Genomic DNA, 13,072 nt, shown 5'->3' with positions numbered 1-13,072 from the left:
ATAGGTGTGCCAAGCTTGTGGCATCATATTCAAAAAGACTTAGGGGGTCATTCCGAGTTGATCGTAGCTGTGCTAAATTTAGCACAGCTACGATCATTCACACTGACACGCAGTGGGACCCACCAGTACCTGCCCACTTGCAGCGCTGGTACTGCCTAGATGCTTCTGCAGTGCTTCCTATTGCATATGATGTGTCGTGAATCCTGAGTGTGTCTGGGTTATTAGTGTTGGTAATGGAGTGCATTCCTGCACTATCTCCATAATGTCCTTTACTGTGGCGTCACGTTCTTTACCAAGACAGTTGTCAATGGGGGTCATTCCGAGTTGTTCGCTCGTTGCCGATTTTCGCAACGGAGCGATTAAGGCAAAAATGCGCATGCGCATGGTATGCAGTGCGCATGCGCTAAGTATTTTAGCACAAAACTTAGTAGATTTACTCACGTCCGAACGAGCAATTTTCATTGTTGAAGTGATCGGAGTGTGATTGACAGGAAGTGGGTGTTTCTGGGCGGAAACTGACCGTTTTCTGGGAGTGTGCGGAAAAACGCAGGCGTGCCAGGATAAAACGCGGGAGTTTCTGGAGAAACGGGGGAGTGGCTGACCGAACGCAGGGCGTGTTTGTGACGTCAAACCAGGAACGAAACGGGCTGAGCTGATCGCAGTGTAGGAGTAAATCTCGAGCTACTCAGAAACTGCTAAGAAATTTATATTCGCAATTCTGCTAATCTTTCGTTCGCAATTCTGCTAAGCTAAGATACACTCCCAGAGGGCAGCGGCCTAGCGTGTGCAATGCTGCTAAAATCTGCTAGCAAGCGAAAACTCGGAATGGCCCCCAATATGTCTTCTGCACATGCATGGCACCATCTCGCCATTGTGTGTTGAGCAATACTACGTGGCTGTCTTATCCTATATACCACTGCATTTACATGACCGGCAGTGTCGGACGGGGACATGAAAGGCTCACCGGGGGAAATGCGGTGATAGGAGCCCATATATAGGGGTGTGGCCAGCCTCCACAAAAGCTTTAGTAACTATTTTATATATAGTAAATACTGATAGTGCATATTAATGTACAAGATTAGCAGCAATGCAATGCACTGTAGAGAATACACCATAGCCCTGTGCAGTATAAAGTAGCATATGTATAATGTATAATTCAAGTACACAGTCTGGAACCCGATCCCTAGAGGAGGGGCTGGGCCCTCATTCAGTGGGGCCCACAGGGGGTTCCATCCTGTACCCCTGTGGGACAGTCCAGCCCTGATGACCAGGAAGTTCCTTATGTTCTGTTTCATCGCTGCTACCTGTGAGTACATCTACACATCTTCAGACTGCAATAAACCTGAAACCCTGGTTAATTCTCACCAGTAACTCACTTCATATACTGATTCAGCTGGTGTCTACTCTTATATAACTTGTATATGACACAAATAGTACACACATATCAACCATTAGAGTGTAAGCTCTCATGAGCAGGTCCCTCTCTTCCCTCACTTATACCATCATCTCCCTACTTCCAACAACTGCATCAAACCTTTGGGTCCGGCTGATTTGGGTCTTATGACTCATGCTTGCCTACTCTCCCACTCCCGATTTTTTGGGTAGTCCCCCACACCCATGGAAGAGTTGCCAGATTTCCCGCATCCCATCTGCTTCCTAGTGAAGCGAGCAGGATAATGATATTATACAGGGAATATCGCACTTTTTGGAGTGGCAGGCTAGATTATGCAGATTCGCATCATTTAGCCCAGCCCCTCCCATGGTCCCATGATTCGTGCTAGGTTGTCGGCGGGGCCTAGTGATGTGACAGCACAGCCCTGGCCCCCGAAGTTGTAAGCTGCATCTTCTCTTTGGGCTTCTCTAAGAGAGGAGACTTAAAAAGTAGGTAACTATGTTATGAATGCAGCAGCAGTGTTTACACACCTTGCTCTTGTTATGCAATGGTTTGTACTATTTGTAATCACATTTTTTTTTCTTTATTTTTAGTGTTCATATTTATCCTGTCTATGCATGGAACCCAGTAAGAAAGGGACCGGGAACCGGGAACCAGGCTCCGACACGCTGTTACACAACCTTTGCAGCCTTGTGATTTTATACCTGGAAGAAACGACTGTTTTCCTGAAAGTAGGTCAATGACATGGAAACGGACCAGCCACAAGCTGATATAAATGTTTTGGCGTGCCAATGACCTAGATATGCATGTCTTTACACCCACTTATTGGGCATGTCAACAATTTTCAAGAACTGGCTTCAACATGACAATGTTATTTCATTATAAGAAGATTATAAAATTACACCATGTGGTTAGAACAAATAGTGTAAATGTTGGCAAGAATCCGTCTATCCCAAAACAACCTTCCTTTGTGATTACAAGTATTAAAAATATATCACCTCACACATCAGATAATAAATACTGTGTGGCATGACATAAAAAAAAACTTCAACAATACAACTGCTTCAGTACTCTGCCATTTAAAGTAGACCTGCCAGCAAAAGACAGCAGAGGCATCCAGTTTGTTATCTGAACCAGTATACAAACTATCAGAAGCCAGTGACATCACTGAGGCATTATCAGGGGTGATCTTCAGTATGCCGACTGACGGGCTCCCGGCGCCGGTATGCTGGTCGCCGGGAGCCCGACCGCCGGCATATCGTAGTGAACCCATTATCAGACTATTAGGCCCAGATTTATCAAGCCTTGGAGAGTGATAAATAGCATGGTGATAAACTACCAAACAATCAGTTCCTAACTGTCATTTTTCAAACACAGCCTGTAACATGGAAGTTAGGAGCTGATTGGTACTTTATTACCGTGCTATTTATTACTCTCCAAGGCTTGATAAATCTGGGCCTAATATTCATAAGGTTGTAAAATAATCTACACAAGAAAGTCAATTTCAATTAGCCATTCCCAAAATGATCATAGAACAATTCTGTCTAAAGCTGGGTAGACACTATGCCAATCACTCGGCTGATCGGATTAAAAGCTCTGATCCCAGGAGCACTGTGACCCCCTGTGACCCCCATACACACTGAGGTAGGAATAGCTCAGTGTATATGTTTTTCTGTGGGATCAGGAAATGTTAAACTGCACATAAAATGCAACCTCCCAATCCGATGGTAGCAGGAGTGCTTAAAGCTGTGTATCAGCTAACACTCCTGCATTGCTCCTGTATACACACCTAAACTACCGTTGGACCAATAAGCCGATAATGGGTGATCAACCATCCCAACAATTGTATAGGTGTGTACCCAGCTTAACTTGGGCAGTACACCCCAGACTATCTTGTTTATAATTGCCAATTTTTATGACATTTATAAGCAGATGAATAATAATAGGAGAAGAAGGTTGATCCTAGTAGTGATATAATTCATGGAGTAATGGTGGCCATAGACTGCAAGATAAAACAAACAGACAAACCAATTCTTTGACATTGACACGCACTGTCAGATAATTGGTCTGATGGTATATCCACTGCCAGATCCCAGCAGCAATTATCGCATGTGTCAGGTATGCTGGAAGAGTTCTCATGCCCGACAAACAGATAATTGATGCCCGGTCACAGTCGTACAGGTATTAGCTGGATCAGCTGATAATCGGCTGATCGGACCAATAATTGCACAGTGTATGTCCGCCTCTAGTCCTGGAGGGATCTGTATTTCTGCAGAGATATGAATGCAGTTAAGACACAAATTTGTTCATTTGAATGGATCCAGATAATTGTGATTCATATGCTTTTTACACTCCTAGGTTAACCATCACACCTGCTTCTATCATATATATGCCTTTTTTTTTATCAATGAGTGATACATTTCATTGTGAGGGATAAATTGCACCAGCCGATCAGCTCCTAACTAACATGTCACAGGCTGTGTTTGAAAAATGACAGGAGCGGATTGGATGGTGCAATTTATCACTCACAGTGAAGTTTATCACTCATTGATAAATAAGGGAAATAATCATAAGAATTGCTTCATTAGACCAAGCATTTAATGTTAAGGGGCATATTTAAGTAATTGTGTGGGAAATCCCTAAAAAACTTCAATTTTCAAGGGATTCCTGCAAATATTAAGTATCCCCTCCTGTGTGTAATGGGTGCTGCTTTTCCCATGTTTATATTTGCAAGAGCAGCCCCCCATGGTCTCCAGGGGTGCTGCTAAATTGTGAAATGTACAGAGCCTCTGAAACATATCTTGCCCCCCAATAACTAACGCTACCTTTAGATGGCTTTAGTCACTGAAGCCTGTGGGCTACATTTTGCGAAGATTTTCAGATAAGGGATCCGAAGGGTTAGCGATCACTTTGGCATTGGCATTGGCGGCCTCTTATCAGGGCCCTTGTCCCCACGTGTTTTTTTAGGAAATTACTACGATATGCGGCGATAAGAAATTATAATTCTTGGGACCAATTCCCAAATAATGGAAAATATTCCTCTAAATATGTAAAACACCCCTAATGGCAAGTAAACAACAGAAAATCTATATCATTTGAAACAGGTTTGGATTTTACAATCAGTAGATTATGCACAAATTATTCAAACTATTATTAGAAGCATAAGGCATAGTTGGATAGTCTCATGAAAAGTAAATCATCCCAGAAAGCCATTGTTTGTAGGCATCAGGACCACGTTAAATATTTAGCAGTAGAGTGCACAGAGCAGCGATTTAGCTGTGCACGTATGATTTAATTTCAGTTGGAATGATATGGGAGAAACAAGGCTGTAAATACAGCAGGCACCAAGTGCATGCTAAGCAAATCATGGGACAAGCACCCAGAGAAGCTAAAGTGTTTGTCTGAATAGGTCTTTAGATCCACATGGCTAAAATGCAGTTATTTGAGACTCCTATCTATTGCAAAGATGTAAAGTTGCAACATATCTGTTTGGCTACAGGCTTCATTCTTTTACCCAGCACACAGGTTGCACACCATTCCTGTAATTACAGTATAAATGGGATGCTGAGAGCACTTTTTTTGCATAGCTACATGTGCTCCAATTTGCAGAGTGACTTACCTACTATTCTGGTGATCAAGGATTGTGACCTATCAGGTATTTTACATAGAAACAGAGAACCACTTGGCCCATGTAGTCTGCCTTTTTTTTTTTACCTATTGGTAACCTCAACCCTATTTGATCCTTTGTAAGGATAGCCTTATGCCCAGTGGCGTATCTATATTGGGTGCAAGGGCCCCTAGGTCCAGATGGGTCCACACCTCACACCCTACATACACCCATTTCTTGAATACTTACCTCTGGAGTCACACATTGGTGACATAAGTGCTGTACAAACCACCAGGAAAGTGGCCTGGTGGCCATTTTCCTGGCATTCCACGCTTGAACAGTAGAAAAATCACTGGGTAAATGGCCACCGCGCCATTTCCCCAGAGACCTGCGCACATGCACTAGACTCTGGTACAGCGCTAGGGTCTCCTTGTGACCAGTGGTGCAAGTGTGTGGGTACGGGTGGGTACGGTGTACCCGTAAGAATTTAGCCGTGGGTACGCCGTACCCACACCGACGGGCCGCCGCTCCTCTTCCCTCCCTCCCTCTGCTGCTCCCCGCCGCACCGCCGCTGATGTGAGGGAAGGAGAGCGCAGCCTGCGCCTCTCCTTCCCCTCAGTCTCCGGCGGGTGTCTCAGTTTAATTCAGCGCCAATCCGTGAGCCAATCAGAGCTCGCACCCGCGAGCTCTGATTGGCTCACGGATCGGCGCTGAATTAAACTGAGACACCCGCCGGAGACTGAGGGGAAGGAGAGGGTGCAGGCTGCGCTCTCCTTCCCTCACACAGACAGGACGGCGACGGCAGCGGCAGCGGTGAGCAGGGGAGGGGGGGCATGTATACCTGACACTGGGGGATATCTGGCACTGGGGGGGGGCATGTTATACCTGGCACTGGGGGATATCTGGCACTGGGGGGGGGGCATGTATACCTGGCACTGGGAGCATATCTGGCACTGGGGGGGCATGTATACCTGGCACTGGGAGCATATCTGGCACTGGGGGACTTGTGTACCTGGCACTGGGAGCATATCTGGCACTGGGGGGGCATGTATACCTGGCACTGGGGGATATCTGGCACTGGGGGGGGACTTGTGTACCTGGCACTGGGGGATATCTGGCACAGGGGGCATATCTGGCACTGGAAGGACATGTGTATCTGGCACTGGGGGCATATCTGGCACTGGGGGGACATGTGTATCTGGCACTGTGGCCATATCTGGCACTGCGGAGACATGTGTATCTGGCACTGGGGCATTTCTGACACTGAGGGCATATCTGGCAATGGGGGCATACTTGTGTATCTGGCACTGGGGGCATTTCTGTATCTGGCACTGGGGGCATATCTGGCACTGTGGGCATATCTGGCACTGGGGGCATACTTGTGTATCTGGCACTGGGGGCATATCTGGCACTGTGGGGGCATTTCTGTATCTGGCACTGGGGGGCAATGTATATTTGACACAGTGGGGGCATTTGTGTATCTGGCACTGTGGGGCAATGTGTATCTGACACTGTGAGGCAATGTATATCTGGCACTCTGGGGGCATTTGTGTATCTGGCACTCTGGGGCAATGTGTATCTGGCACTGTGAGGCAATGTGTATCTGGCACTCTGGGGACATTTGTGCTTCTGGCACTCTGGGGGCATTTGTGTATCTGGCACAGTGAGGCAATGTATATCTGGCACTCTGGGGGCATTTGTGTATCTGGCACTGTGGGGCAATGTGTATCTGGCACTGTGAGGCAATGTGTATCTGGCACTCTGGGGACATTTGTGTATCTGGCACTCTGGGGGCATTTGTGTATCTGGCACAGTGAGGCAATGTGTATCTGGCACTCTGGGGACATTTGTGTATCTGGCACTCTGGGGACATTTGTGTATCTGGCACTGTGAGGCAATGTGTATCTGGCACAGTGAGGCAATGTGTATCTGGCACTCTGGGGACATTTGTGTATCTGGCACAGTGAGGCAATGTGTATCTGGCACTCTGGGGACATTTGTGTATCTGGCACTCTGGGGGCATTTGTGTATCTGGCACAGTGAGGCAATGTGTATCTGGCACTGTGGGGCAATGTATATCTGGCACTGTGGGGCAATGTGTATCTGGCACTATTGGGGTCATACGTGTATCTGCCCCTCCCCCCATATGTGTATCACGCCCCCATTTTCATTGGCCACGCCCCATGTGGCATTTGGCCACACCCATTTTTGCGTGCGCGCCGAAGACGCGCGCACACAGTACCCGTAAGACATTTTTTCTACTTGCACCACTGCTTGTGACCCTAGTGCTCAGAGTCTACTGAGCTGCCTGCTACACAGGAGGGGACCCAGACGGAGACAGCCCACAAGCAGGGCTGTAGACAGATTGCCCAGGCCCTGGTAAAGTTGGGGGCGTGGCTTAATCATGATTGTGTGATCACGCCCCTTTTATAACAACCCATGAAAAATAGTATTTATTTTCGAAGGGGCTGATCCAGGGGGGCACAATCAGTGCAATCCCTAACTCCCCCGGCAAGCAGAGGAGGCCGCTGCACTCAGTGGCGGCAGCAACCCTGGACCCTCCACAGCCCAGCATACAGCAGCATGTGCTGGTCTGGGGAGAGAGGCTACAGCTGACTGACAGATAAGAAGGGGGCGGTGGAAGGGGTATGCGGACCAGGCCCTCCTGCTGGGTCCCTCCAACAAGCCTAGGTGCCACTGCACATGAGCCCCAGCCTTATTGCCGGGTCGACACAGGTCACTGTGCGATGTGAAAGGGCCCATGGAGAATTCCCGGGTCGCCTGACCCAGTAATTCAACCTGGGTAATAAGAAGGGTTATTCCCGGGTTAAATACCGGGTCAGTGGCAGTGTGAATAGGTTTGACCCAGGACCCGTTTACTACATAAACAGAGGTGGTGCGGAGATGAGCTCATCTCCCAGCGCCGCATCCGCCCCACCCCCGCTGCCAGTTCCGCCCCTTGCCACTATGGCAACCCGACCCGGCAATATGCCTGCTGTTAGGGTCCAATGCCGGATCCCACCTGGGAAGAACACGTTTCCATTTCCCGGGTGGGATCCGGTATTGGCGATGTGAAAGGGCTATAAATGCACCCCTGCTTATGGCTTTCCCAATCATGTTTAAATTGCTCTACTGTCTTGGAATGTAAGATTCATATATACAACTGCTGTGTAAAAAGATAAAAACTTCAGAATACATAATTTATTGCACCTTGACCATCATCTAAATAAATAGCACGCAGGGAAGGTATAGCAGTTGCTGTGGGAGCAATAAATACTTTGTGCATGTAGTTGCAAGGTGCGCTAACATGTAGAATACCCTGGGGTGTGGTGTGTACATAAATATGCGGAATCAACAAAAGGACTTTGCTCTGATCGATTTACATAGTGTCTGTAAAAACAAAACTAAAGGTTCTTTGCAATGGGGAAGATCTAGGGATTTCAGGTTCATACTTATTTTTTACAGTGCTTACCTGCTTTACAAGTTTTAACATTACATTTTACATTCCAACCAACCAAACGCAGTCATTTAGCAAAAAAAATCTTCCTAGGCAAAATGTTTATTTTAAAACAATAACAAAAAGAATGAGTTGACAAGAGTTAGATTGTGAGCTTTGCAGGCAAGTGTTTTACTTCTACATGGCATGCCGCTCACTACTAGTGGTTTAAAAAAAATCAGACCTTCCATGTTCCATTATATATAAGCAAATCCTTTTCAATTGCATTCGATTTTGAAAATGTAGTATTATCACTTACATAACTAAAGTATAGAAAGCTGGTATAAAAGAAAAAAACACAAGCATACAAGTAACTTGTCCATTTAAAATTGAAGAGGCACTTACCTATGTCTTGCTGTGGAAGCTGGTATTCCAGGAGAGATTTGAGCATTTCGGGAATATCTAGAAATCCCCTGACAGTGTCAATTTTGGACATTGCTGCTGATAGCAATCATGCACTCTGGTAGTTGCTTGGGATTGCACTAGATAAGAACAACAGTAGAAGGGAGTAGAGCCTTGGACTATTACACTCATTGAATCTCCAATAGCTATGTATGGGTGTGTGCGTGAGTGTGTGTGTGTGTGCCAGGCACAGAGATTTAAGCCAATAGAGGGAAAGATAAAGGGATCAGTTACCTAATCGGAGAGAGGAAGTTTTGTTTGTAGAAGGGAGTGTGCGAAAAGGGACAGTGCATATAAACACAGATAACTCTCATGCTGCATGTACATCAAGTGTATATGGGAAAGGACACTAGCATTATAGAGATTCATGTTTTACACACCAAGAAAAGTACACAAACACAGAAAGATTATAGTATGAAAGTAATAGAGCTTTGATCACTGTCTTTATACTCGTGTAAATGTATGATGTTTAAAAAGGTGGAAAGTCTGACCAAAGCCTACCAGCGTATAAGGATCTTAGTAAAGTGAACCTTTGCCTATTAATTAATTAATTTATTATTATTTTTTATTTATTTAATAATAGTTTCTTATATAGTGCAGCATATTCTGTTGCACTTTACAATTGGAATCAACAGTATAAGAACAAACTGGGTAATAACAGATAGACATAAAGGTAGAAAGGCTCTGCTCCCAAACATACAATCTATTGGGAAATAGTCACTGATACACAAGGCTAGGTGCCAGTAGCGGAGTTACCACAAGACAACCAAAGCGGATTTTTAGGGTCCTGTGGGTTCCAGGGGGCCCGCTGACAAGGCTGTATAAAGGGCATTTCTGGCAAATCGCGAGCTCTGCCAAAATTGTCAGTGAGATGGTCTGGCTGAGTTCTCCCGGCAGGCTGTCAGTGATTAGACAGCTGTTTGGTGCCGGCTCCAGCGCACGCCTGTGTCTCCACTCCTGCAGTATTGTCAGACACACACAGGGGTATATTTACTAAGGTCCCGATTTTGACCGAGATGATGTTTTTTCTTCAAAGTGTCATCTCGGGAATTTACTAAACTCAAATCACGGCAGTGATGAGGGCATTCGTATTATTTTGGAAGTCCTAGTAAAAAATTACGAATCAATACACCATCGGTCAAATACGCCTGCAATTTGGTAGAAATCGGTCATTTACTAAAAAGTGCAAATCACAAACACTGCCGACAATAGCCAAACACTGCCGTGCTGAAATACAAATCGTGAAAAAGTGCTAAAAAAAACCAGACCTGCTTTTTTTTACCGTGTTTGGATAGACATGCACGGATCCAAGGAGTGTCTGGGCGAACGCTGGGTGTGTTTGTGACGTCAAACCAGGAACGAAACTGACTGAACTGATCGCAGATGCCGAGTAAGTGTGGAGCTACTCAGAAACTGCTAAGAAGTGTCTATTCGCAATTCTGCTAATCTTTCGTTCGCAATTTTGATAAGCTAAGGGCCCTCATTCCGAGTTGTTCGCTCGTTCTTTTTCATCGCATCGCAGTGAAAATCCGCTTAGTACGCATGCGCAAAGTTCGCACTGCGACTGCGCCAAGTAACTTTACTATGAAGAAAGTATTTTTACTCACGGCTTTTTCTTCGCTCCGGCGATCGTAATGTGATTGACAGGAAATGGGTGTTACTGGGCGGAAACACGGCGTTTCAGGGGCGTGTGGCTGAAAACGCTACCGTTTCCGGAAAAAACGCAGGAGTGGCCGGGGAAACGGTGGGAGTGCCTGGGCGAACGCTGGGTGTGTTTGTGACGTCAACCAGGAACGACAAGCACTGAACTGATCGCACAGGCAGAGTAAGTCTGGAGCTACTCTGAAACTGCTAAGTAGTTAGTAATCGCAATATTGCGAATACATCGGTCGCAATTTTAAGAAGCTAAGATACACTCCCAGTAGGCGTAGGCTTAGCGTGTGTAACTCTGCTAAATTCGCCTTGCGACCGATCAACTCGGAATGAGGGCCAAGATTCACTCCCAGTAGGCTGCGGCTTAGCGTGTGCAAAGCTGCTAAAAGCAGCTTGCGAGCGAACAACTCGGAATTACCCCCTTAATTAATAATGGATGTGATTTTGTGTGAATCCAAAGCGCTCCATACCCTTTAGATTCCTGTGGTTAGAAACAGGGATTTTCCTGTGATCCCTATTAGGATTTGTGAAAGAGTGTAAGTGTTTATTGACCCACTGAACGCTGGGTGAAATTAGAATATGCGTAGATAAGATCGATAATAAAAATGAGGAAGAATATACAGTAGAATTTTGGATCTTATTAATCTTATCCTTGAAAAGGAAGCAAGATCTTGTTCACTGATAGTAGCTAGTGGGTTGGATGTGGGAGGGCTAAAAAGTGATTTAAAAGTATTAAAAAGTTGCTTGGGGTTAGAGGCTTGAACAGAGATGGGAGATTGGAAATATGTTTAGTAGTATTCAGAACATTACAGTAAGAGTGGTAGGTAGTTTTATATATGAGGAAGTTACTTGGGGGATTATTTACTAAGATCCGTGTTTCTGCCGAATTGGTGGGAGTTTAAACTCAAATTTTATCGGTCGTATTTTTCTGCAACTTTTTAAAATTATTTTCGGTAATTTACTAAACTGCCGAGTTTTTGTTTTTCGTATTTTCCGATGTCGATGTTATTCGTATTGTACACATGAAACCCCTTTTCCCGAATGCTGGTTCCCCCCGTGACTGCTGTCACTGGAGATCCCGCCAGCCAATCAGGAAATGCCACGTCATGGCGCTCTCCTGATTGGCTGTGGACTACTAGACTGTCAATCAGGAATAGTGCATCAGCTAGAATGGAGCTTAGCGCCGCTCCATTCTAGCCTATGGTGGGAACTTTGGGGTCTGCGGTTAACCGCGAGGTTAATTGGGGTCACTTTTAACCATTACATGGCCTTGGGGTGTGCAATATGTTTATTATATGGAGTATTACCTACAAACATAATTTTGTGTTTGTGATTGGTTAAATATTGCATGGACAAAGGGCGTGCGATGGTTAAGGGGCCGTAGCCCCTTGCGACGGTGTGAACAGCGCATGAAGGGCACGATGAATCACCCAGTAGGTGCTGTGGTTGGGGGAGAGGCGGGTGCGGGGGAGATGCGGATGGTGGAGGGGGTCTGGGGGAGCAGCAGGTGGGGGAGGGTCCATTGCAGGGTTGCTTTGGGTGGGGGAGGGATGGGGGAGGGGGGGACTGTGGATGGGGAAGGGTGTCTGTAGATGCTGGTGGTTGAGGGGGAGCGGATTGGGCCGAAGGTGATGTGGTTGGTGGAATGCTGGGTGCGGGATAGTCGTGGATGGGGGTGCTGTGGGTGGAGGAGAGAGTCCTGAGCCACGGCAGTTGGGGGATGGTGGTTGCGGGGGTGCCGCTGGTTGGGGGAGGGGCAGGTGTGGGGGTGCCACGGGTGGGGATAGGGTGGTTGCGGGATATGGAGTATTATCTCTAATCATAATTTTGTGAGTGGTTAAATATTGCACGGGCAAAGGGCATGCGATGGTTAAGGGGCCATAGCCCCTTGCAATGGCATGAACAGCGCATGCAGGGCCTGATGAATCACCTAGTAGGTGCTGTGGTTGGGGGAGTGGTGGGTGCGGGGGAGACATGGATGGGATCTGGGGGGAGGGGCGGTTGCGGGGTTGCTGTTGGTGAGGGAGGGGCAGGTGTGGCGGTGGGGCAGGGCGGGTGGTGGAGGGGCGGTTGCAGAGGGTTTGCGGATGGGGGAGAGGCGGGTGCATAAGGGGTGCGGATGGGGGAGGGGGACCAGAGGTGCTGCGGGTGGGGCGCAGATGGGGGAGTGGGTATGTAGATGCTGCTGTAGGAGTAGGGGAGGGGCAGGTGCAGGGGGCTGGGAATGAAGGAGGGGGTCTGGAGGTGCTGTCCATGGGGGAGGTGCAGGTGCAGGGGGTGTGTGTTTGGGGAACAGGATAGTATGTGTTTGGGGGAGGGGTTTCAGAGGTGCTGCAGGTGGGGGAGGGGTGGTTGCGGGGTGCCGTGGATGGGGTCTGTAGATGCTGTGGGTGGGGTGGTTGTGGGTGGCCCTTGGATGGGGGCAGGAGGTGCTGTGGGTGGGGGAGGGGTTGTGCTTTGATGCCTATGAGGGTTGGCATCATCCACCTTTAGTATTGTACTCTGTGTGAATTTCCATTAT

General features: G+C 47.1%; 1 protein-coding gene across 2 annotated transcripts in view; it reads right to left on the bottom strand.

Annotated features, from left to right (window-relative positions):
• The window catches only part of TEF (TEF transcription factor, PAR bZIP family member), a 114,932-nt gene extending 105,956 nt beyond the window's left edge, over positions 1-8,976 (bottom strand). Inside the window, exon 1 of one of the 2 annotated variants that reach the window (XM_063940738.1) lies at positions 8,842-8,976. In XM_063940738.1, coding sequence (XP_063796808.1) covers positions 8,842-8,932 — 91 coding nt within the window. In that variant the 5' untranslated portion in view covers positions 8,933-8,976. The remainder of the gene's footprint in view (positions 1-8,841) is intronic. The other variant, XM_063940737.1, reaches the window with a different exon arrangement.
• Positions 8,977-13,072: the final 4,096 nt, after the last annotated feature.

This window comes from Pseudophryne corroboree, chromosome 9, assembly GCF_028390025.1.
Source record: "Pseudophryne corroboree isolate aPseCor3 chromosome 9, aPseCor3.hap2, whole genome shotgun sequence".
Taxonomy (NCBI): Eukaryota; Metazoa; Chordata; class Amphibia; order Anura; family Myobatrachidae; genus Pseudophryne; species Pseudophryne corroboree.
This window is presented reverse-complemented; position numbering and strand designations above follow the sequence as displayed.